The sequence below is a fragment of the Mirounga angustirostris genome, unplaced genomic scaffold, assembly GCF_029215605.1.
Source record: "Mirounga angustirostris isolate CCGP_5_RB_7025 unplaced genomic scaffold, mMirAng1.0.hap1 SCAF_1, whole genome shotgun sequence".
NCBI classification, from domain to species: Eukaryota; Metazoa; Chordata; class Mammalia; order Carnivora; family Phocidae; genus Mirounga; species Mirounga angustirostris.
In genome coordinates this window covers 1,958,086-1,984,754 of record NW_026991709.1, presented here as the reverse complement: position 1 = coordinate 1,984,754, position 26,669 = coordinate 1,958,086, and the positions used below count along the sequence as shown (strand labels likewise).

The window sequence follows — 26,669 nt, the reverse complement described above, 5'->3', positions numbered from 1 at the left end:
CCAAACTGTGGAAGGAGCAAGATGTCCTTCAACAGATGAATGGATAAAGAAGATGTGGTCCATATGTACAATGGAATATTACTCAGCCATCAGAAAAGATGAATACCCAACTTTTACATCAACGTGGATGGGACTGGAGGAGATTATGCTAAGTGAAATAAGTCAAGCAGAGTAAGTCAATTATCATATGGTTTCACTTATTTGTGGAACATAAGGAATAGCATGGAGGACATTAAGAGAAGGAAGGGAAAAATGAAGGGAGGGAAATAGGATGGAGAGATGAACCATGAGAGATTATGGACTCTGAGAAACAAACAGGGTTTTAGAGGGGAGGGTGGTGGGGGGATGGGTTAGCCCGGTGATGGGTATTAAAGAGGGCACGTACTGCATGGAGCATTGGGTGTTACACGCAAACAACGAATCATGGATCACTATATCAAAACTAATGAGGTATTGTATGGTGACTAACATAACATAATAAAATAAAATTATATTTAAAAAAATCAAGAAAATCAACAGGAAACACAAAAGCAACCATTGTTTTTCCTATGGAGGCTTTTTGGGAGCTGCACTTCCTGTAGGGGAGAAAATAGGGCGCTCCAGTTTGTACTCAAGGTTTGCAGGGTTTGGGGTGTAGGAAGGCCGTGGACAGATGCAGAATCCATGGGCTTAGTGAGTGGTCAGGCAGAAGTGGCCCACATGGCCACCCAAGGACATGGAAAGTGTGGCCACCTGATTGTCCCACCTTCACCTGCTCGCCACCTGCACGTGCCCTCAGGAGAACTCGCCGCACCAGAGAGAGGACCAGGGAGTCACAACCAGAACATGTCTGGCTCCACACCCTCTCTTTCTCCGGCAGCTGCGCCACCCTGACAAGCAGAGGCCCCCTTGTGCACAAGACCCACCCAGGTGTCCACAAAGGGGCGGTTAGGATTCGAATAGATGGATTTCTTATGCAGCCAGTCCGGCCCCAGGACATGCTATTTACAGACTCATACCTTCTAGCTCAATGTATGTTCTGGACCAGAGGTAGCTTAGGATAAGTCAACAGACCCCAAAATATACTAGGAGTTTTATAGCTAAGCAAACGTCTCATGGACCCAAACATAGAGCTGGTGCTAATGAGTCCCCTGGGCTCCAAACACCAACAAGGAAGGGAGGGGAGCGGGGTCTGCTGCTGGAACAACACACACACCTGATATAAAAGCCAACAGACAGCTCAAGCACCTCACACTCACACTCACACTCACACACTCCCACTCACACGCGCACCCTCCTCCAGCCCCACCGCCCCCACCATGGCCGCGTCTACCCTGTCCGTCTGCTCCAACGATCTGAGCTACGGCAGCCGCGTCTGCCTGCCCGGGTCCTGGGACTCCTGCCCCGACTCCTCCTGGCAGGTGGACAATTGCCAAGAGAGCTGCTGCGAGCCCCCCTGCTGCACCCCCAGCTGTTGCCAGTCCAGCGGCTGCACCCCGGCCTCCTGCCTGACCCTCATCTGCACCCCCGTGAGCTGCGGGTCCAGCCCCTGCCAATCAGCCTGCACCAGCTCCTGCCGGCCCTCCTGCTGCAGCTCCTCCCCCTGCCAGGAGGCCTGCGGCGCGTCCGTCTGCTGCAAGCCCGTCGGCTGCACCCCTGTCTGCTGCAAGCCCGTCTGCTGCACCCCTGTCTGCTGCAAGCCCGTCTGCTGCACCCCTGTCTGCTGCCAGGCCTCCCCCTGCTTGGCCACCTCATGCTGCCAACAGTCTAGCTGCCAGCCCTCCTGCTGCAGCTCCTCCCCCTGCCAGGAAGGCTGCAGTGCGTCCATCTGTTGCACCCCTGTCTGCTGCAAGCCCGTCGGCTGCACCCCTGTCTGCTGTGAGACCTCCCCCTGCTCAGCCCCCTCCTGCTGCCGGCCCAGCCCCTGCTCCTCGTCCTGCTGCAGACCCTCCTCCTGCGTGTCCCTGCTCTGCTGGCCCGTGTGCAGCCCCGCCTGCTGCGTGCCCAGCTCCTTCTGCCAGCCCAGCTGCTGCCGCCAGGCCTCCTGTGTGTCCCTGCTCTGCCGACCCGTGGGCCCCCACCAAGCCTGCTGTGTGCCCACCTCGGCCCAGAAGTCCTGCTGCTGAGTGATCTTCTTAAGGGAACTCCAAAGCTCAAGAGCTCATTTGCACAGCCTGGATTTTTTATTAAGCACCAAAACAAGTGTCTAGTCCCCTTCCCTGGGCCCTGCGGTGGACACTGGTCACCCGTTCCCCACTGTGCATTTGTCCCACTGACTTTCCTCAAGTACTAACTTTTCCCAAGTCAACATGCCCTGCCTCCCCCCCGGGTTGGCAGTGACCCCAGCAAGGCCAGCTGGGCTCCCCCAAGCCTTTGAACCATATGTGCAGTGAAGGGAGAGAAGATCAGATATCTCCTCCAGAGCTGTGTCTCGTCATTGCCACTGGACCCGGTGTAGCCCTGGCCCCTGCACTGACACCTGAACTGGTTTCTCCATCACCCTTCACTCTGTGAGCTGTCAATCCCTCCAATAAATTCATATTTTGATTGGTTTAACCAGATTTCATGTCTGTGGTTTCCAACAAAGACCCCTCCCTGACACCCCCCACGTAAGGGCGGTCTGTGGTTATCCCCCAGCCACCACGTTCCTGCCCTTCAGTAGAGTCCAGGAGGTGCCTCCAGTGACATGTATGTCTGGCATGTGGACACACATTCAAGGACATACACGCTGAATAGTCTGATGGCAGCGCCTGGGGAAGAGCCACGCTTCAGACGTGACTTCCCTGAACCCGGACTGTCTCCAGCCCCCGCACTCCAGAAGGATGGACTCCACAGGCCCGTGTAGTTAAGAGCCAGCACGACAGGCCAGGGACAGCTGTCCTTAGTCCTGTTCACAAGGTGGGCCCTTGGGTGGTGTCTGGGAATGTGGATTTGGGGAGGGTTTCCACCCATATGATAGGAGGGCCTCACTGGGCATAAACTGTACAAATACTATGGCTTGTGCTAAATACCCACTCTTCCTGGGGATCTGGAATTTTCATACAAGCCAGGCAGAGGGTGCCCACATAACACGGCCCTGATAAAAACCCTAGGTACTGACCTCTGACAAGCTCCCTGGGGGTGACACATCCTACATGTTGTCACAGCTCCCGGCTTTGGGGTTAGGCATGGCCTGTGTGAATGGACAGAGCTCTGGAAATGTGTGCCCAGTATCCCCCGGCTTCTCCCCATGCACCTTTGCCTGGGGCTGATTTTGCTCTGTGTGCTGAGTCCTGGGAGGTCCCCTAGCAAATCACCAAATCCTGGGGACTCCTAGACCCATCAGCCTAGCAGAAATGTTTGAGTCTGATGACAGCAAGCATGTCCGGGAGGGTAGAAACAAGGTCTGCTCTGTGCTGCAGGTGAGAGTCTTCATGTTTCAGAGCAAGTTGGTACATCCAGAAAAGCTGAAAAGGTGCACATCCTACACCCCAGAGCGGCTCTCCTGGAGAAGACCTCACGTGTGTGCACAAAATTAATGTTTGGAGGGCAAGAATATTAGAGCTTAATGCAGAAGGTAAAATAGTGGAGATCCAAAAGGATACACAGGAGAATATCTTCACAACGTGTGGTAGGCAAAGATGTCAAAAACACTAAACATAAAAGGAAAGAGTCAGGGGCACCTGGGTGGCTCAGTCAGTTCAGTGTCCAACTCTTGGTTTTGACTCAGATCGTGATCTCATGGGTGGTGGGACTGAGCCCCATGTTGGGCTCCTTGCTCAGTGGGGAGTCTGCTTGAAGTTTCTATCCCTCTACCCCTCCCCCCACTCACACACTCTCACACTCTCTCTCTCTCTCAAACATAAATAAATAAGTCTTAAAAAAAAAAAAAAAGAAAGAGTCATTACACTGGACTTCATTAAAATTAGAAATTACTATTCATCAAAGGACACAATGAATATCACAACACATCCATTAGGATGCCTCAAGTTAGCAAGTCTAACTACCCTGAGTGCCAGCGAGGATGTGGAGAAACTGAAACATACACATTTGCTAGAGGGAATGTAAATGGGTATGGTCACTTTGGAACTGGTTTGGCAGTCTCTCAATCACACACCAATCATGTGGCCCAGACATCCCACTCCTGGCTTTTTACCCAAGAGAAGTAGCCACACAAGTCCACACAAAGAATTGTTCATGAATGTTCATACCAGCCGTATGTGCATCAACAGCTGAGCGGATAAACAAATTGTGTTATATACACACAATGGAATACTACTCAGCACAAAAAGAAGGCAACCATATACATATTTATATATCTCAATACACTCGGGGAAGACACCAAACCCTGAGAGTTCATACTATATAATTTAATTTATGTGAAACTGTAGAGAACACAAATCTGACCTAGATGGGAAGGAATTCGGTAGTTTCCTGGGGCCAGGGTCCAACGGGGTGGGATTAAGAACACATGGGAAATTTTCGGGATGATGGAGAAGTTCTGTATCTTGCTTGTGGCAGTGGTCACACAGGTACATATTTTCCCAAAACTAAGCAAATAGAAACTTTAGATAGGTACATGTTAGGGTGTGTAAATCATACTTTAATAAAGTTGACTTTTTAAAAAGGACACCATCAAGAGGATGAGAAAAACAAGTCCCTGACTTGGAAGAGTTGTGTGTAACACTCATACTAATGGAGTGCTGAAGAACTTGTATCAGTTCTTCCCAGTTCTGTGTTCAGAACATCACAATGAGAGCTGTGGTGTAACTATACCATAAGAACTGGCTCATGGAACAAATCAGAGCTTTTTTTGTTTTGTTTTATAAAGAGCCAGTTATTAAACATTTATCACACACCACTGTATATATACAACAATTAACTCACATTGGGATATATAATAAATTTTTATAAGTCAATGAGAAATACAAATAATCTTACTTTTAAAAAACCAAGCAAATGACTTGAACATGCACCTCAGAAGAAAAGATCCAGGGCGCCTGGGTGGCTCAGTTGGTTAAGCAACTGCCTTCGGCTCGGGTCATGATCCTGGAGTCCCTGGATCGAGTCCCGCATCAGGCTCCCTGCTCAGTGGGGAGTCTGCTTCTCCCTCTGACCCTCCCCCCTCTCATGCTCTCTCTCTCTATCTCATTCTCTCTCTCAAATAAATAAATAAAATCTTAAAAAAAAAAAAAGATATCCAAATATTCAGTGAGCAGCTTTAGTCATCAGGGAATGTAAATTAATGCAATGGTGTGGTATCACTACACCATTTCCAAAATGGGTAAAATTTTAAAAGACTGACAATACCTCATTTTATAAAGGACATAGAGTGACTACAAGTCATAAGATTGGCCAGTGGGAATGTAAATATCTTTAGAAAACCGTTGGACAAAACATAAGCTAAACTGCCCATGTGCCTATCATTCGATCCAGAAATTCCACTTGTGGGTGCACACTGAAGAAAGATTGGCAAATATGTCCACCCAAACAAAATGCACAAGAATTTTTATAGCAGCATCATTAATATTAGCCAAATTCTGAAAATAATCTAAATCTTTATTATTGGGAAAGAGAATGAATCAATAATGCATAGCAAGGTTTAATGTAGCAACTTGTAGCACAGCAAAAAAAAATGAATGAACTACTGAATCTGTGGCCACATGGGTCTTATCACAGACATTCTGTTGAGCAAAAGGAGCCATAAAATAAGGAGTAGATAGAACAGTCAAAAACAATCCATGGGGAAAGAAGGTGGAGTAGTGACTCCTTGGGGGAGGTGGGTTAACTGAGAAACAGCACAAGGGAACATTTGAAATTCTGGAAATATTCTATGTCTTCAACAAAATATTCTAAGGAATAACTCTTCTAATCCAGAAAATTATACCCAGCTAAATTATCAATCAAGAATAAGGGCAGAATAAGGTCATTTTTAGTTATGCTATGCTCAAAAATTTATCTCCCATGGACCCATTTTCAGAAAGCTACCAGAGGGTGTGCTCCACCCAAATAAAGACATAAACCCAGAAAGGAAAGGACACCACATTCAGGAAATAAGAAGCCCATGGTAGGAGAGAGATGGAGGAAAATCCAAAGACAATGGTGAGAGGACATCCCTGGATGACACCTATGTATGCACCTGTGCAGCCAAGGGAATAGACAGCAGACATCAGCCCACAAATAGAGGGAGCTCTTGGAGAGACATTTCCACCAAATAAAGGAAGCTGGTAGATGACCTGACATGTTCAACCCTCTTGAGTGGAGCTTGGGGATAAATTAGTCAGAGGATTTGGAGAAGATTTAATGACAGGTACACAGAGAAAGAAGCAAATAAACATAGGAAGCAATTGTTAACTCTAAAAAAGGAAAAACACAAGCAAAAACAAAACATGTACAAGTGAGGAAATTAAATCTGGCCCCACTACACAGAACTGGCTATGAACAACATGTCCTGGTTAAAATGATACAGGTTTGACAATGACTTAACCAAATATTGGGATATTACTGCCTTCTGAGGCTGGGAAGAGGAACTTTTCATGGGGACTGGGGGAAACAAGAGAAAGTGACTTCCTCCACAACAGAAAACCACATCATATCTAAAACTGAAAACTCAAGGGGGGGTGGGAGTGGGGAAGATGGCAGTGGAGTAGGAGGGCCCTAGGTTCACCTCATCCCATGAATATAATTAGATAATTCATCCTAAATACCCCAGAAATTGATCTGAAGACTGGCAGAACAAACTCCACAACTAATGAGAGAGAAGAAGCCACATCAAAGAAGGTAGAAGTGCAGAGATGTGGCTTGGGAGAGAAACAGATCATGGCCACTGCAGTGGGGAAGGAGCTGTGGTTATGGAGAGGGGCAACAGACAGACTAGCACACAGGGGAGCACCCAGGGAAAATGAATCCCCATGGCAATTGGCATGGAAAGCAAGAGGGTCAGAATTTCATGAGTTCTTACAACCAGCAGGGCTTAGAGCCTGGAGTTTTAAAGGTCAGTGTGCTTGGCTCTGGGAGAGCCTGGAGGACATTGGGGCTGCTCTTGGAGAAAATGCAAGGCAAACAACCCTCAGACATACAGCATGGAAACAGTGATCTGAAGAACACCTAAGGCACACAGTGGGGAGGTTATTTGCTCATCTAGGAGCACATCCCAGAGAAGCAGGATTTAATGGAGAGACCCCTCTGTGAATAAAGGAACTGGCAGGTGCCATTTCCCTCCCATATCCCTCAGTATAAGCACAGGGCCACCTGCAAAAACCAGCCCAGTGATGACACTGGTTACCTATCTTGCTTACACCAAACCCCACATCCCCTGTGATCCAGAAGAACCACCATTCCCAGTCATCCTCACCTAGGTTCCAGTGCAGTGGGCCCCCTCATCCAGAAGACCAGCCTAAATGTCTACTCACACTGCATCTCCCAATACAGGAGTCTCGTGGAGTCTCACTTCTGGTAGTGGTGGTGACAGGTCTCATTTCACAAGCAGACCAGAACACAGCTAATTAAAATATGCCACATTCAGGACAGGGACCAAACACTGACCACAACAGATAAAGAAAGCCTAGTGATGACTGGCCTGAAGGATAAAGTGGCCAGGACACAACAGCAGAGCATATGCAGCACACACAAGAGAGAGTCCCTGAAGCACCAAGCCCTGGGGAACAGGGGACACTATATGGCAGGGCACTACAGGACCTCTTCTTCATAAAGTCATTACCTTCAAAAACAAGAGACACAGCTAACTTTCCTAACACAGAGAAGGTACAGAAAGCTAGACAAAATGAGGAGACAGAGGACTTTGTCCCAAATGAAAGAACAGGACAAGGCCACAGCCAGAGATCTAAGTGAAACAGATATAATGGAAAAAATTTTAAGATTTATTTATTTATTTTTAGAAAGGGAGAGAGAGAGCATGAGTGGGGGAAGGAGCAGAGGGAGAGGGACAAGCAGACTCCATGCTGAGCCCAGAGTCTGACATGGGGCTTGATCCCATGACCCTGAGATCATGACATGAGCCAAAATCAAGAGCCAGACACTTAACTGACTGAGCCACACTGGCGCCCTGCCTGATGGAAAATTTAAAGCAATGATCGTAAGGATACTTACTGGACTTGAGAAAAGATTGGAGGACATCAGTGAGACAATTAACACAGAGATAAGGAGTAACAGCGAGATAAAGAGCTTGATAAACAAAATGAGAAACAGGCTTGATGGAATGAACAGCAGGCTGGAAGAAGTAGAAGAATGAATTAATGACCTAGAAGACAGAGTACTGGAAAGTAATGAAGCTGAACAAAAGAGAGAAAAAAGGATTATGGAACACAAAAATAGACCTAAGAAATCAGTGACTCCATAAAATGTAATAACATTTGTATTATAGAAGAAGAAGAGAGTGAAAAGGGGGCAGAGAATTTATTTGAAGATATAATAGCTGAGGGGTGCCTGGGTGGCTCAGTTGGTTAAACATCTGCCTTCAGCTCAAGTCATGATCCCAGGGTCCTAAGATTGAGTCCCGCATCAGGTTCCCTGCTCAGCGAGGACCCTGCTTCTCCTTCTCCCCTCTGCCTGCTCTTCTCACTTTCTCTCATAAATAAATAAATAAATAAATAAATAAATAAATAAATAAATAAATGAATCTTTTTTAAAAAAGATATAATAGCTGAAAACTTCTTTCATTAAGGAAGGAAACAGGAATTCAGATCCAAGGAGTACAGAGAACTCCCACCAAAATCAAGAAAAGCAGATCCACACTAAGAAATATTGTAATTAAAATGACAAACATAGTGATAAAGATAAATATATTAAAAGCAGCAAGACAAAAGAAGACAGTAAATTACAAGGGAAAACACATAAGGCTAGTGGGGGACTTTTCAGCAGAAACTTTACAAGCCAGAAGGGAGGGGCATGATGTATTCGAAATGCTGAATGGGAAAAATCTGCAGCCAAGAATACTCTGTCCAGCAAGGCTATCATTCAGAATAGGAGCAAAGATAGTTTCCTAGGCAAACAAAACCTAAGCCAGCCCTTCAAGAAATATTAAAGTGGACTCTTTGAGTGGGAAGGAAAGACCAAAGAGACAGAATGAAGGCAGGAAGCACAAAAGCAGTAAAAATGAATATTTCTATAAAAAATCAGTCAAGGGGGCGCCTGGATGGCTCAGTTGTTAAGCCTCTACCTTCGGCTCAGGTCAGGATCCCAGGATCCTGGGATCAAGCCCCGCATCAGGCTCTCTGCTCGGCAGGAAGCCTGCGTCTCCCTTCCCCACTCTTCCTGTTTGTGTTCCTGCTCTCGCTGTCTCTCTGTCAAATAAATAAATAATCTTATAAATAAATAAATAATCAGCCAAAGAATGTACAAAATAAAAGGATGTAAAATATAACAACATATACCTAAAATGTGGTGATGACAGGAGTAAAGAATGGGTTCAAACTTGTGACCATCAATTTAATATAGACTGTTATTTGCAGAAGAGGATATATACAACCTAAACCATATATCAAAACCACTAACAAATATGCAAAGAATAAAGGGAAAGAAATCCAAGTATATCACTAAAGAAAACCAGCAAACCATGAGAGAGAAAGACAAAGAAAGGATCAGAGAAAATATTCAGAAACAACCACAAAACATTAAAAAGTCACTAAGTATGTATCTGTCAATAATTACTCTGAATGTAAATGGACTAAACACTCCAATCAAAAGACACATGATGTCAGAATGTATTAAAAAAAAAAAAAAGACCCATCCATATGCTGCCTACAAGAGACTCATTTTAGATGTAAAGATACCTGCAGACTGAAAGTGAGGAGATGGAGAAACATCTATCATGTAAATGGATGTCAAAAGAAAGCCAGTGTAGCCATACTTAGACAAACTAGATTTGAAGCCAAAGACTGTAATAAGAGATGAAGAAGGGCACTACATCATAATAAAGGGGACAATCCAACAAGAAGATCAGGAGATCTAACAACAGTAAATATTTATGCCCCTAACTTGGGAGCACCCAAATATATACAACAGTTAATAACAAACATAAAGGAACTCATTGATAATAATACAATAGTAGTAAGGGACTTTAACACACCACTAATAGCAATGGACAGATCATCTAAGCAGAAAATCAAGAAGGAAACAATGGCTTTGAATGACATGCTGCGCCAGATGGACCTCATAGATATATTCAGAACGTTTCATCCTAAAGCAGCAGAATACACATTCTTCTCGAGTGCACATGGAACATTCTCCAGAATAGATCACATACTGGGACACAAATCAGCCTTCAACAAGTACAAAAAGAGTGAGATAACCACATCAAAAACTAATGATGTATTGTTTGGTGACTAACATAACATAATAAAATTTAAAAAAGAAAAGAAAAGAAAAAGAGTGAGATACCATGCATATTCTCAACCACAACACTGTGAAATTTGAAGTCAAACACAAGAAAAAATTTGGAAAGACACAAATACATGGAGGTTAAAGAACACCCTACTAAAGAATGAATGGGTTAACCAGGAAATTAAAGAAGAAATAAGAAAATACATGGAAGCAAATGAAAATGAAAACATGACAGTCCAAAATCTTTGGGCTGCAGCAAAGGTGGTCTTAAGAGAAAAGTATATTGCAATACAGGCTTACTTCAAGAAGCAAAAAAAATCTCAAATACACAACCTAACCTTACACCCAAAGGAGCTAGAAAAGGAACAACAAATGAATCTTAAAGCTGGCAGAGGGAGGGAAATAATAAAGATTAGAGCAGAAATAAACGATACAGAAACTAAAAAAACAGAGAACAGATCAATGCAACCAGGAGCTGTTTCTTTGAAAAAAAAAATCAATAAAATTAATAAATCCCTAGGCAGACACATCAAAAAAAAAAAGAGAGAGAGAGAGAGAAAGATAGAAAGGAACCCAAAAAATAAAAGCACAAATGAGAGAGGAGAAATAATAACAAACCCCACAGGCATACAAACAATTATAAGAGAATATCATGAAAAACTATATGCCGACAAAGTAACACCCTAGAAGAAATGGATAAATTCCTAGAAACATACAAACTACCAAAACTGAAATAGGAAGAAATAGAAAACCTGAACAGACCCATAACCAGCAAAGAAATTGAATCAATAATTTAAAAACCCCCAACAAACAAAAGTCCAGGACCAGATGGCTTCCCAGGGGAATTCTCCCAGACATTTGAAGAGTTAATAGCCATTCTTCTCAAACTATTTCAAAAGATAGAAAAGGAAGGAAAACTTCCAAATTCATTCTATGAGCCCAGCATTACCCTGATACCAAAACCAGATAAAGACACTGATAAAAAATAGAACTACAGGCCAATATCCCTGATGAACACGGATGTAAACATTCTCAATAAGATACTAGCAAACTGAATCCAACACTATGTTAGCCCAGTGATGGGTATTAAGGAGGGGATGAATTGCATGGAGCACTGGGTGTTATATGCAAACTATGAATCATGGAACACTACATCAAAAACTAATGATGTCCTGTATGGTGACTAACATAACATAATAAAAAATTTTTTAAAAATCACTCATCACGATCGAGTGGGATTTATTCAATATAAAGGATGGTTCAATATTTGCAAATCAATCAACATGATACAGCACATCAATAAGAGAAAGGATAAGAACCATGTGATCATTTCAAAAGACACGGAAAAAGCATTTGACAAAGTACAACATCCATTCATGATAAAATCCTCAATAAAGTAGGGATAGAGGGAACATACCTCAACATAATAAAGGCCATATAAGAAAATCCACAGTGAACATCATCTTCAACAGGGGAAAATACAACAGGGATGTCCACTCTCAACACTGTTATTCAATATAGTGCTAAAGTCCTAGCCTCAGTAATCAGGCAACAAAAAGAAATAAAAAGCATCCAAATCAGCAAGAAAGAAGTCAAACTTTCACTATTTGTAGACAACAGATACTCTATATAGAAAACCCAAAAGATGCCACCAAAAAACTGCTAAAACTGATTCACGAATTTGGTAAAGTGGCAGGATACAAAATCAATGTACAGAAATCTGTTGTATTTCTACACATCAGTAATGAAACAGTAGAAAGAGAAATTAAGGAATCAATCACACTTACAACTGCATCAAAAATAATAAGATACTGGGGTACCTGGGTGGCTCTGTCAGTTAAGCATCCAACTCTTGATTTTGGCTCAGATCATGATCTCAGGGTGGTGAGATCAAGCCGTGAGTCAGCATCCCCACTCAGCAGGGAGTCTGCTTAAGATTCCCTCTCTGTCTCTTCTATCCTTCCCCACTGCTCATGAGCTCTCTCTCTCACTCTCTTTCTCAAATAAATAAATAAATCTTAAAAAAAAAAATAAGACTGTCTCTTTTGCTGTGCAGAAGATTTTTATCTTAAGTCCCAAAAGTTCATTTTCATTTTTGTTTCCCTTGCCTTTGGGGACATGTCTTGAAAGAAGTTGCTGCAGCCAATGTCGAAGAGGTTACTGCCTATGTTCTCCTCTAGGATTTTGATGGATTCCTGTCTCACATTGAGGTCTTTCATCCATTTTGTGTATATCCATTTTGTGTATGGTGTAAGAGAATGGTCAAATTTCATTCTTCTGTATATAGCTGTCCAATTTTCAGCACTATTTATTGAAGAGATTGTCTTTTTTCCATTGCATATTTTTTCCTGCATTGTGAAAGATTATTTGACCATAGAGTTGAGGGTCCAAATCTGGGCTCTCTATTCTGTTCCATTGGTCCATGTGTCTGTTTTTGTGCCAGTATGATAAAAAGTCAATAAAACAAAGAGGCAACCCACGGAATGGGAGAAAATTTTTGCAAATCACACTACAGATAAAGGGCTGGTATCCAAGATCTATAAAGAACTTCTCAAACTCAACACCCAAAAAACAAATAATCAAGTCAATAAATGGGCAAAAGACATGAACAGACACTTCTCAAAAGAAGACATACAAATGGCTAAGAGACACATGAAAAAATTTTCATCATCATTAGCCATCAGGGAAATTCAAATCAAGACCACATTGAGAAACCACCTTACACCAGTTAGAATGGCAAAAATTGACAAGGCAAGAAACAACAAATGTTGGAGAGGTTGTGGAGAAAGGGGAACCCTCTTACACTGTTGGCAGGAATGCAAGTTGGTACAGCCACTTTGGAAAACAGTGTGGAGGTTCCTCAAAAAATTAAAAATAGAGTTAACCTATGACCCAGCAATTGCACTCCTGGGTATTTACACCAAAGACACAAATGTAGTGAAAAGAAGGGCCATATGCACCCCAATGTTCATAGCAGTAATGTCCACAATAACCAAACTGTGGAAAGAGCTGAGATGCCTTTCAACAGACGAATGGATAAAGAAGATGTGGTTCATATATACAATGGAATATTACTCAGCCATCAGAAAAGATGAATACCCATCTTTTACATCAACATGGATGGGACTGGAGGAGATAATGCTAAGTGAAATAAGTCAAGCAGAGAAAAACAATTATCATATGGTTTCACTTATTTGTGGAACATAAGGAATAGCATGGAGGACATTAGGAAAAGGAAGGGAAAAATGAAGGGGGGGAGAATCAGAGGGGGAGATGAACCATGAGAGACTATGGACTCTGAGAAACAAACTGAGGGTTTTAGTGGGGAGGGTGGTGGGGGGATGGGTTAGCCCGGTGATGGGTATTAAGGAGGGCATGTATTGCCTGGAGCACTGAGTGTTATACACAAACAATGAATCATGGAACACTACATCAAAAGAAAGAAAGAAGAAAGAAAGAAAGAAAGAAAGAAAGAAAGAAAGAAAGAAAGAAAGAAAGAAAGAAAGAAAGAAAGAAAGAAAGAAAGAAAGAAAGAAAGAAAGAAAGAAAGAAAGAAAGAAAGAAAGAAAGAAAGAAAGAAAGAAGGAAAGAAAGAAAGAGAAAGAAAGAAAGGAAGGAAGGAAGGAAGGAAGGAAGGAAGGAAGGAAGAAAGAAAGAAAGAAAAAGAAAGAAAGAAAGAAAGAAAGAAAGAAAGAAAGAAAGAAAGAAAGAAAGAAAGAAAGAAAGAAAGAAAGAAAGAAAAAGAAAGGAAAAAAAATAATAAGATACTTGGGAATAAACCTAGCCAAAGAGTTGAAAGACCTGTATTCTGAAAACTATAAAATGCTGAGGAAAGAAATTAAAGATGACACAAAGAAATGGAAAAACATTCCATGGTCATGGACTGGAAAAACAAATGTCATTAAAATGTCTGTACTCCCCAAAGCAATCTACACATTCAAAGCAATGCCTATCAAAGTACCACCAGCTTTTTTCACAGAGCTAGAACAAACAATCCTAACATTTGTATGGAACCACAAAAGACCTTGAATAGACAAAGCAATCTTGAAAAAGAAAAGCAAAGCTGGTGGCATCACAATTCCAGACTTCAAGCTCTATTACAAAGCTGTCGTCATCAAGACAGTATGGTACTGGCACAAAAACAGACACATAGGTCAATGGAACAGAAGAGAGAGCCCAGAAATGGAACCTCACCTATATGGTCAACTAAACTTTGGCAAAGCAGGAAAGAATATCCAAGAGAAAAAAGACAGTCTCTTCAACAAATGGTGTTGGGAAAATTGGACAGCCACATGCAGAAGAATGAAACTGGACCATTTCCTTACACCTTACACAAAAATAAATTCAAAATGGATGAAAGAACTAAATGTGAGACAGGAAACCATCAAAATTCTAGAGAACATAGGCAGTAATTTCTCTGACATCTGCCAAACCAACATGTTTCTAGATATGTTTATGCAGCAAGGAAAAGCAAATATAAACTATTGGGACTTCATCAAAATAAAAAGCTTCTGCACAGTAATGGAAACAACCAACAAAACTAAAAGGCAACCTACAGAATGGGAGAAGATATTTGCAAATGACATATCTGATAAAGGGTTAGTATCCAAAATATATGAAGAACTTGTAAAACTCAACACCCAAAAAACAAATAATTCAACTGAAAAATGGGCAGAAGACAAGAACAGACGTTTCTCCAAAGAAGAGATCCAGATGGCCAACAGACACATGTGAAGATGCTCAACATCACTCAGCATCAGGGAAATATAAATCAAAACCACAATGAGATACCACTTCACATCTCTCAGAATGACTGAAAAAAAAAACACACACACAAGAATAAAAAAACAGGTGTTGGCGAGGTTGCAGAGAAATGGGAACCCTTGTGCACTGTTGGTGGGAATGCAAACTGATGCAGCCACTCTGGAAAATTGTATGGAGTTTCCTCAAGAAGTTAAAAATAGAGCTACCCTACAACCCAGCAATTGTACTACCGAGTATTTACCCAAAGAATACAAAAATACTAATTCAAGGGATACATGCATCCTGATGTTTATAACAGCATTATCTACAGTAACTAAACTATGGAAACATCCCAAATGTCCATGGACTGATGAACGGATAAAGAAGATGCGGTGTATATATACAATGGAACATTCTCAGCTATAAAAAAGAATGAAATCTTGCCATTTGCAATGACATGGATGGAGCTAAAGGGTATTATGCTAAGTGAAATAAGTCAGAGAAAGACAAATATCATATAATCTCCCTCATATGTGGAATTTAAGAAACAAAACAAATGAGCAAAGGTGGAAAAAGAAAAGACAAACCGAGAAACAGACTCTTAACTCCAGAGAACACACTGAGGGTCACCAGAGGGAAAGTGTGTGGGGGGATGGGAGAAATAGGTGATGGGGATTAGAGAGGGCACTTGTCGTGATGAGCACTGGGTGATTAAAATAAAAACTTTAAAAAATTAAAAATTAAAAAAAAGAAATAATAAAACTGAAAACTCAGGAAAGAACAGAATACACACACCATTTGGTAATTGCGAGATAAAGAGGGGAATAACAACAGTGTCTGGGATGGACTGTGGGAGTCCCCCTCCAGGGTCTGCAGGTGCAGCAGGGGAGGGGGCAGTCCCCCGAGCCAACACACCCTTGTTCAGTGAGGAGTGTCTGGGCCATGTGTAGAGCAGACCAGAATTCACACCAAAGACACACAAGCAAAAATGGAAAGAGGAGCCCAGGTTTTAGACACATCCGACCATGAGCCAATCAACCAACAGGAGCTCTGCATCCTGGTGTTTGCTTTCCGGACACAAGCAACCAGGCATCACCAGACCCATCAGAGTCTTGTTACAAACATCTTACAGCAAATAAACTAATAAGGGTTGTCGGGAAACACACTCTGAGCAATAACAAGGAAAAGGAAGGCTGGTCAAGACTCAGGTGAGGCTCAGTACCCCAAGGGCAGATATAAAAGCCCGGATGCCCAGAGCACCTCACTCACGCACCTGTCACACACATCCCCGTCCAGCTCACCTCCCAGCATAAAACCCCAGCATGGCTGACACCTGCTGCTCCCGGACTTAGGTCATGGCCGAGTCCACCCTGTCCGTCTGCTCCAGCGACCTGAGCTGTGGCAGCCGCGTCTGCTCACCTACCGCTTGCACCAGATCCTCCTGGCAGGTGGACGACTGCCCAGAGAGCTGCTGCGCCCCCCCCTGCTGCGCCCCCAGCTGTTCCCAGTCCAGCGGCTGCACCCCGGCCTCCTGCCTGACCCTCATCTGCACCCCCGTGAGCTGCGGGTCCAGCCCCTGCCAATCAGCCTGCACCAGCTCCTGCCGGCCCTCCTGCTGCAGCTCCTCCCCCTGCCAGGAGGCCTGTGGCGCGTCCGTCTGCTGCACCCCTGTCTGCTGCCAGGCCTCCCCCTGCTCGGCCACCTCATGCTGCCAACAGCCTAGCTGCCAGCCCTCCTGCTGCAGCTCCTCCCCCTGCCAGGAGGCCTGCGGCACGTCCGTCTGCTGCAAGCCCGTCTGCTGCACCCCTGTCTGCTGCCAGGCCTCCCCCTGCTCGGCCACCTCATGCTGCCAACAGCCTAGCTGCCAGCCCTCCTGCTGCAGCTCCTCCCCCTGCCAGGAGGCCTGCGGCACGTCCGTCTGCTGCAAGCCCGTCTGCTGCACCCCTGTCTGCTGCCAGGCCTCCCCCTGCTCAGCCACCTCATGCTGCCAACAGCCTAGCTGCCAGCCCTCCTGCTACAGCTCCTCCCCCTGCCAGGAAGCCTGCAGCGCATCCATCTGCCACACCCCTGTCTGCTACAAGCCCCTCTGCTTCACCCCTGTTTGCTGCACCCCTGTCTGCTGCAAGCCCGTCGGCTGCACCCCTGTCTGCTGCAAACCCGTCTGCTGCACCCCTGTCTGCTGCAAACCCGTCTGCTGCACCCCTGTCCGCTGCAAACCCGTCTGCTGCACCCCTGTTCGCTGCAAGCCTGTCTGCTGCACCCCTGTCTGCTGCAAACCCGTCTGCTGCACCCCTGTCCGCTGCAAACCCGTCTGCTGCACCCCTGTCCGCTGCAAGCCCGTCTGCTGCACCCCTGTCCGCTGCAAACCCGTCTGCTGCACCCCTGTCCGCTGCAAACCCGTCTGCTGCACCCCTGTCCGCTGCAAGCCCGTCTGCTGCACCCCTGTCCGCTGCAAACCCGTCTGCTGCACCCGTCTGCTGCAAACCCGTCTGCTGCACCCCTGTCTGCTGCAAGCCCGTCTGCTGCACCCCTGTCTGCTGCAAGCCCGTCTGCTGCACCCCTGTCTGCTGCAAACCCGTCTGCTGCACCCCTGTCTGCTGCAAGCCCGTCTGCTGCACCCCTGTCTGCTGCAAGCCCGTCTGCTGCACCCCTGTCTGCTGCAAACCCGTCTGCTGCACCCCTGCCTGCTGCAGTGGGGGAGGCACTGCTCCAAGCTCCTGAAGAACACAACTAGGTTTGAAACCAAATATGAAGGGTGGGTGGCAGGACCCCAGGATCTCGTCCTGGGCTGGACTCAGGGCCATCATCTGGTAGGTCTGGACTCCGCCTGGGAGCATGAGGGACTCGGAGTCCTGGTGTGGGGCCTTCCCTGTGAACTGAGAACCCCGTCCGGCCTCCATTGCTGTGGACAGTGGCCTGGTCCGGTGCCAGGATGCCAGTGGCATGGTGTGAGGACACTTGTGGACAAGGGGGGGACGTCCAGCAAGATCACCCGCCAGCATGGCCGGTACTGTCCTGCCCAGGCCCCCACCCCCACCCTAGGAACACTCGTCCTGAGTGGTTTGCACAAGTGACCTGTAATTCTCCAGGCCTTTCCCCAGTCTCTTAGGCCATGCCACTGGTGAAGACCCTTCTGGTTTCGGTCCACACCACCCAGGGCCCTGTGCTCTGCCCATCCAGCCATGTAGACCCCTTCGGGGGTGTTGATAAACTCCCACGCCCCGCTTTGGTGATGGCGCCTGCAGTGTGTTTCATGCTCGGGCCCTCTGCGCTCTGTTGTCACCTCCCTCTAGAGTCTCACTTCCACAGCGTTCATGATGCTGAACGCCCTGAGCCATATACTATTCGTGTGATTTATTCACGATAAACACCACCGGCCTCACCCAGCCCTAGCCATTCTCGTGGGCCTGCACAAGTACAAGCATCCAGGGGACGGGGGCTTAATCTCTCAGCTGCTCTCTGAGGTCCGAGCTCCTCATCCCCTCTTTATGAGGAGGAAACTGAGGGATGAAGTGTTGGGAAAACACAGTAGCGAGACACCCATGTGGCTTGTTGCCAGGACACCATTAAAGCCGCCCAGGAAAGGGGCTTCTGACCAGCCCCGTCCTCCACCCTGACCCCACCCAGCCCCAGGCCACCACCTGCCACACGGGCTGCTCGACAGGCTGACAGCCAGCCTGTCCCTGGTCCACCTGCTGCCCTCCCCCGGGCTCTGGGAGGGACCAGACCCCTGTCCGGACCCCCGCATGGCTCTGTTGTGCCAGCTCTTCTGCTCCCAGCCCTCCCCCTGCAGCCCAGTAGGCTACATGCGCATGAGCTTCCCCTCGGGGTCCTGCCCGGCTCACTTAGACCATCACCGAAAGTACCCCTGCTTCATGCTGAGCCAGGACCTCCCCAAGCCCACCCTGAACTCAGGAAGAGGCCACCAAGCCCAGCCCTTCCCTTTCACAGCCAGTGAATCGGTCATCATGAAACTCCTTCCAGGGATGACCCAGCCACATCTGCATCCCCCACAGAAAATGGCCCCAAAGCACCCCCAGGATGCACTGAAAGGTGGAGATCATGGACCCTGCTGGGTCTGACATGCAACCGGCAACTCCCTCAGCCCCACACTGCCCCAGGGTCAGTCAGAGGCTCTGTCCCTCCGCAACTCCCTGTCCACAGAATAACCCCACCAAATACGTGGGGTTATTAAGTGTCTCTCACCCTTCCCCTCTGTTTCCTGTGGGAAACACAGCTGGTCTGGGAACAGGGGGCTCAGGGGAGAAATGTGACCACTAGCCAGCACCCAAGGGTCTCTGCCACTCCTCTCTGGGGCTTATACTGCCACCTTTGGGGAACGGGGAGCTCCGCCTGCCAGCCATGTCTACCTCAGGTCATCACTCTGCTGTCTGGCCACCATCACAGGTCTGAAGCTTTGCTCCAGGAAAATCCTATGGGCTGAGAACAAAGACTCCAACCCACAATGAGTAGAAGCAGCTCCTCCCCATGCACAGGTGTGGGTTGGCCCAGAGGTCAGCACAGGCCACAGTCTTGCTGGGGACAGGGGAGCCTGGCAGTTGGCTTGTCCAGTGCCCGGACGGTCTTCTTGGGACAGGTGGGCATCCTAGACTCATGCCTACATTCACAGACACCAGAATGCCCTGTGTTCCAGCACTGGGCTATCTGCTGGGATGCAGAGGGCGAAGAACAGGACACAGCCTCTGGAGCTCCTGTCTGCTAGGCTGGGTTGGCAGAGAGCAGCTGGGAAAGGAAGACTGGGGACAGCAATAGTGGAGAAGGGCCAGAACAGTGTGAGAACATGTCCAGACCAGAAGGTGGGAGGAAATGTGAACACACATGTCCAGATATAGCCAGATGCAGCTTCCCACACACATGAGCAAATCTGAGAATGAACACCTGGAACTGCAGAGCAATGGGTCAGATGGTGGAGGTGTAGAAATCACATTGCCCACAAGATGGTCTGGGTCCTCTTTTTTTTATTATTTAAATTCAATTAGCTCATTATTAGTTTCAGATGTAGTGTCCAATGACTCATCAGTTGTGTAATAATCCAGTCAAGAAATAGGCAGAAGACATGAACAGACATTTCTCCAAAGAAGACATACAAATGGCCAACAGACACACATCACTTATCATCAGGGTCTGGGTCCTCTTAATAACAGCATAGATTCACAGCATGGGGGCTTATATTTTTCTATCTTTGCCAACTTGATAAGGAATAATACCTTATCATTGCCTCTTTTACCTAGACACATAGCATCCCAAAGGGTGGATACACCATTTTTGATTTGTGCAAAAACAGGGGAACAGGCACTAAAGTCTCTCTAGTTTTGATTGTTACAAACAACACCATCATGAGCATCCTCCCTGCTTACCTGTGTGCACTACTGTAAGTTTTCACTGTGCCTAAATTCCTAGAAGTGGGACTTGCCAGTCAGAGTGTTTGCTGATTTTAAATTCTGAGCGATATCAACAAATGCCCTCAAAAGGACTTTTCAAAATTGTGCCTACTAAGAGTGATGTTGGAGAACATCAGGAATGGGGAACTCTAAGGGCCCACCTCCTCACCCTCACAGAAACACTGAAGACACTGGCAAAGCTGCCGGAATCAATTTCATCTGAACTGTGGAAAATGGCCAAAGGTTTACAACGACCAAGGGAAATCTTCATTAACACAAAAGCCACTGCACCTTGGTGGACTGGGTCCCAGTGAGGGCCCTGGTTCTGGAGGGAGAGAGTGGGCCGCATTCTCTGAGAGGTGTGGTTGTATCTGCAGTGGCCCTGGAGGGGCCCACACCAAGGGCTTGGCTTTATTTCTCATAACTTGTAACTCTTTCAAGGCAGAGAGCAGCTACACAGAGAGTGTTTGTCAAATGAGCCCATTGTTGCCTGGGAAAAGGGTATGGCAAACAGAAGATACACCAAAATGCTGACGACAGAAAGCTGGGGAATGAAATGCTTGGAGGAATAAGGCTTTAGGGCTTCCACAGGTGGCTGGCAGTCCAGAAGACCCCACACATGCCCACAAGGGGCTCATGCTCAGAAAGGAACTGAGAAGGCCCTGACCACTCACCACTGGCTACATGTCCAGCTCTGACCGGCAGGAAGTGAAAGCAAAGGCAGAGCTGTGAACTGCCTGGCCCAAGGTTGTGGGCATGGTCCCAACACACAAGCAGAGCCCATCCACAAAGACTGGGGAAAAAATATTGTTTGGCTCCAGGTGTTTAAGGAACTCTCTGTCAAATCACTATCTGACCACTAGCTAATAGAACAGTGACCACACCTGACAAAGAGTGCAGTCATTACAAAATAATTTAGGTAAATGAAAGTTAAAAGAGGTCATTGCTAGTGGTTAGACCTGCCCTACAATAAATAATAATTCAGGCTGAAATAAAAGGACACTAAACAGAAACACAATGATAGGTCACAACAATCAGCAGCAACAAACTATAAGGAGGGAGAGAATCTGATATTCAGAATTATCACATTATAATATTCAAAATGTCCAATTTTCAACAAAAACTATGAAGTATGCAAAGAAGGAAGAAAGGATGGCTCATTCACACGGAAAAAAGCAATTAGCAGGAAATGCCCCTGAGGAAGCCCAGGGATTAAACTTTCTAGACAAAACCTTTAAATAAACTCTCTTAATACCCTCTGAGAGTCAAAGAAAACCATGGACAAAGAACTAATAGAAACCAAGAGCATAATATTCACCAAATTGAGAATATCAATAAAGAGACAGAAGTATAAAAAAGGAACCAAATAAAAATTCTAGGGTTATTGAACCAATTGCAATAATTGAAATGATAACCTCACTAGAGGAGCTCAATAGCACATGTGAGCAGGCAGAAGAAAGAATTAGTAAATATGAAGACAGGACAGTTGAAATACTCCAGTCTGAGGAGCAGATGAGAAAAAGGAATAAGGATAAATGAACAGAGATAACAAGACCTGTGGGACACCATCAAGACACCAAAATGCACTTGACAGGAATCTCCAAAAGAGGGGAGAGAGAAAGGGGCAGAAAAAATATTTGAAGAAATAATGGCCAAAAACTTCAAAAAAAAAAATATGATTCTATACAGCCAAGAAGTTCAATGAACTCCAAGTAGAATAATCCAGAGACATCCACATTAAGCTACATGATAACCAAACTATCCAAAGACAAAGAGAGAATCTTAAAAGCAGCAAGAGGGAAGATTAACGCCAATTCCTCATCAGAAATGTGAGGGCAGGAGGCAGTGGGATGGAGTGTTTATTTTTTTAATTTTTTTAAAGATTTTATTTATTTATTTGACAGAGAGAGAGAGTGAGAGCAGGAACACAAGCAGGGGGAGTGGGAGAGGGAGAAGCAGGCTTCCTGTGGAGCAGGGAGCCCGATGCAGGGCTCAATCCCAAGACCCTGGGATCATGACCTGAGCCGAAGGCAGACGTTTAACGACTGAGCCACCCAGGGACCCCGGGATGGAGTGTTTAAAGTGCTGGGAAAGACTGCCAACTAAGAAGTCCATGCCCAACAAATGTAGGAAGGGAAGATTAAGACACTTCAAGGTAAATGAAAGTTAAAAGAGTTCATTGCTGGGGCGCCTGGGTGGCTCAGTCGTTAAGCATCTGCCTTCGGCTCAGGTCGTGATCCCGGGGTCCTGGGATCGAGCCCCGCATCGGGCTCCCTGCTCGGCGGGAAGCCTGCTTCTCCCTCTCCATTCCCCTTGCTTGTGTTCCTGCTCTCACTTTCTCTCTCTGTGTGCCAAATAAATAAATAAATAAATAAATAAATAAATAAATCTTAAAAAAAAAAACAGAGTTCATTGCTAGTGGATAGACCTGCCGTATAAGAAATGATAATTCGGGCTGAAATAAAAGGGCACTAATCAGTAATTTGGAGCCATAGCTAGAGATAAAGAACTCCAGTAAGGGTGTTAGTTTGGGTAGTTTGTGTGTTTATAAGGATTTGTGCATTACATCTAACTGTGGTGTCCAGTTAGTACTCTCACATAACCTTTTTCACTTATACAAGGTCAGTAGTGATGTCCCCATTTTTATTTAATTTGAGTCTTCTCTCTTTTTGTCTTAGTCTAGCTAAAGGTCGTCCACTCTGTTGCTCTTTTCAAAGAACCAACTTTTGGTTTCATTGATTCTCTCTGTAATAGTTCTAGTCTCTATTTAATTAATCTGTGCTTTGTTTCCTTCCTCTGCCAGCTTTGGGTTTTGTCTGCTCTTCTTTTTCTAGTTCCTTAAGATGTAAAGCTAGGTTATGGACTAGCTTCTTCTTTTTAAATTAAGTGTTGACAGCTATTAATCTGCCTCTGAGCACTGTTTTTGCTGCATCCCATAAGTACTAGTTCATTGTGTTGGCATCTGCTTTCATCCCAAAGTATTTTCTAACTTTTCTTGTGATTTCTTTTTTGACCCATTGGTTGTTTCAGTGTGTGTTGTTGAATTTCCATTTATTTGTGAATTTTCCCATTTTCCTTCTGTTACTGGTTTTCTTTCCACTGTGGTCAGAGAACTTTGTATAATTTCAATATTTTAAAATTTACTGAGATTTGTTTTATGGCCTAACATATGGTCTAATCTGGAAAATATTCCATGGGCACTTGAGAAGAACATGCATTCTGCTGTTGTTGAGTTGAGTACTTTGTATACATGTTGGGTTTAGTTGGTTTATAGTGTTTTGCAAGGCTTCTGTTTCATTACTGGTCTTTGATCTAGTTGTTCTATTATGTCATTTTTTATTAGAGGAAATTACTTATTGAAGTCTCCAATTATTATTGTAGAATAGAAACTATTTCTTCAATTCTGTAATTTTTACTTCAAGTATTTTGGGAGTCTGTTATTAGGTGCGTATATGTTTATAATTGTCATATCTTCTTGATATGTTGACCCTTTTATCAATATTTAATGTCCTTTTTTGTCTCCTACTCTAAGTCCATTTTGTCTGATTTTCTTATAGCCATCCAGCTCTCTTTTGGTTATTATTTGCATGAAATATCTTTTTCCATCCCTTCACTTTCAATCTATTTGTATCTTTTAATCTCAAGTGAGCCAACTGACTCAAGAAGAAATAGGCAAACTGAATAGACATAAAACAAGTAATGAGATCACAGTGTAATCCAAAACCTCCCCCAAAAGTAAAGCCCAGGACCAGATGGTTTCATGCTGAGTTCTGCTAAACATTTATAGAACACTTAACACTAAACTTTCTCAAATTCTTCCAAAAAACAAGATGAGAGAACACTTTCTAAATCATTCTATGAGGTCTGCATTATCCTTATATCAAAGTCAGACAAAGACAACAACAACAAAAAACTACAGACCAAAATTTTTTATAGATTAATATTTTTAAACCTTCCACAAAATACAATCAAACAAAATCCAGCAGCATGTTAAGAGAATTATACACCATAACCAAGTGGGTTTATCCCAAGAATACAAGAGTAATTCAACATATGAAAACCAATCAGAGTAATGCACCACATTAATAGAATGAAGGGGGGGGGACAGTTTCATCTCAACTGATGCATAATAAGCATCTGACAAAAGCCAACACCCTCTCATAATAAAACCCTCAACAAACTATGAGAAGAGAAATTCCTTAACATAATAGGAGGTAGATGAAAACCCACAGGGAACATCAGCCCACATGGTGAAAGACTGAAAGCCTTCCCCTAAGCTAGGAACAGGCAAGGATGCTCGCTTTCACCACTTCTATTCAACACTAGAAGTGCTAGTCAGAGCAATTTGGCAAGAAAAACAAATAAAAAACATCCAAATTAGAAGGGAGACATAGAACTTACTACAAAACTACAGTGATCAAAACAGTGGTCCTGGCATAATGACAGACATATAGGTCAATGGAATAAAATTGAAAGTGTAGGGTGCCTGGGTGGCTCAGTTGGTTAAGCGACTGCCTTCAGCTCAAGTCATGAGCCTGGAGTCCTGGGATCGAGTCCCACATCGGGCTCCCTGCTCAGCAGGGAGTCTGCTTCTCCCTCTGACCCTACCCCCTCTTGTGCTCTCCCTCTCACTCTCTCTCTCAAATAAATAAATAAAATTGAAAGTGTAGAAATAAACCCATACATATCTGGCCAATTGATTTTCAACAAGGGTACCAAGATCATTTTGTGGGGAAAGTATAGTCTCTTCAACATATGGTGCTGGGACAGCTGGACATCCACGTGCAAAAGAATAAAGTTGAACCCTACCTCATACCATATACAAAAATTAACTCAAACACCAATCAAACACCTAAATATAAGTGCTAACACTATAAAACTCTTGAAAGGAAACATACGGGTAAATCTGCATGACCTTAGATTTGGCAACAATTTTCTTGGTTATGACACCAAACAAAAGAAAACAGGTAAGTTGGACTTCATCAAAAGTTAAAGTTTTGTGCATTGAAGGATGTTATCAAGAGACTGAAAGGCAACCCACAGAGTGAGAGAAAATATTTGCAAAGCATAATTCTGATAAAGGTTTAGTATCCAGAATACATAAAGAACTCCTATAACTCAATAACAAAACTACAGATAACCCAATTAAAAATGGGCAAAGCGCTTTGATAGACATTTCTCCAAAGAAAATATTCAAATGGCCAACAAACACTTGAAAGGAAGCCCAGTATCATTAGTCATCAGGGAAATGTAAATCAAAACCACAATGAAATGCCACTTCATACCCACTAGGGTGGCTACAATTTTTTTTAAAAAAGAAGAGAACAGAAGCAGTGGTGGGGGGCATGTGGAGAAACTGGAACATCGTACCCTGCCGTTGGAAGTGTAATGTGGTGCGGTGGCTGGAGAGCAGTCTGGAGCTCCTCAAAAGTGACACATAGAGTTACCATCTGACCCAGCAATGCCACTGTTAGGAATACACCTGGAAGAACTGAAAAGAGGCGTTCAAAAAAAACTTGTACAAAAATGTTCATAGCGGGACTATTCACGACAGCCAAAAGGTGGAAACGACCCAAATGTCCACTGACTGAGGAACAGAGAAATAAAATGTGGTGAACCCATTGGCTGGAACATTACTCAGCCAGGAACAGGAGTGACGCACAGGCAGGCGCTACAACTTCATGCTCAGTGAACGGAGTCAGACACAAGAGGCCATGTATTGTGTGATTCCTTACATGTGACCTACAGAGTGCAGACCTCACTGGGACATTCTGGCTCCTTCTTGGAGAAAGGACATCCAGTCCTGTCCATGGAAATCCTTCTCTTTGTCACTGGCTTTGGCTGACACTGGGACCACAGAGGTTCACAAGCCTGCCCAGGAAGGATCAGCCCCACATTGCCTGTGCCCTAAAATGTGCACCTCTGTCCTCTTTTCTCCCAATCACAGGCCAGGCCAGCTGCTCCAAGTGAGGTCCTGCACACCCAGGCTGGGTCAACACGGAGCTGTCCCATAAGTCCAGGGCCATCACCCAGAGCCCCAGCACATGACCTGCCAGGTGGAGGCCACAGAGGCAGCCACAGGGAGCCTACCCCTTCCCTACAGGTGTCCCGGAGGAACCAGGCTCACACCAGGGACAACCAGCCCTGCCCGGAACAGTCCAAGCTTTATAAGCTGAGCAAGATCATGTCATGACAACAGAACAGGCCCTAATGATGGTCCTCACA

The 26,669-nt window shown here is 44.9% G+C and overlaps 2 protein-coding genes across 2 annotated transcripts; both read left to right on the top strand.

Annotated features, from left to right (window-relative positions):
• Nucleotides 1-1,298: 1,298 nt before the first annotated feature.
• On the top strand, nucleotides 1,299-2,105 carry LOC123841079 (keratin-associated protein 10-12-like). Its single transcript, XM_045870760.1, has one exon. It carries the CDS (start codon nucleotides 1,299-1,301, stop codon nucleotides 2,103-2,105), a length of 807 nt encoding a protein of 268 aa, XP_045726716.1.
• Nucleotides 2,106-16,397: 14,292 nt separating this feature from the next.
• Nucleotides 16,398-26,637, top strand: LOC123842433 (keratin-associated protein 10-2-like). The gene is made up of 3 exons (XM_064577253.1): nucleotides 16,398-17,090; nucleotides 17,169-17,585; nucleotides 26,548-26,637. Exons 1-3 carry the CDS (start codon nucleotides 16,398-16,400, stop codon nucleotides 26,635-26,637), a joined length of 1,200 nt encoding a protein of 399 aa, XP_064433323.1.
• The last annotated feature ends 32 nt before the right edge of the window (nucleotides 26,638-26,669 follow it).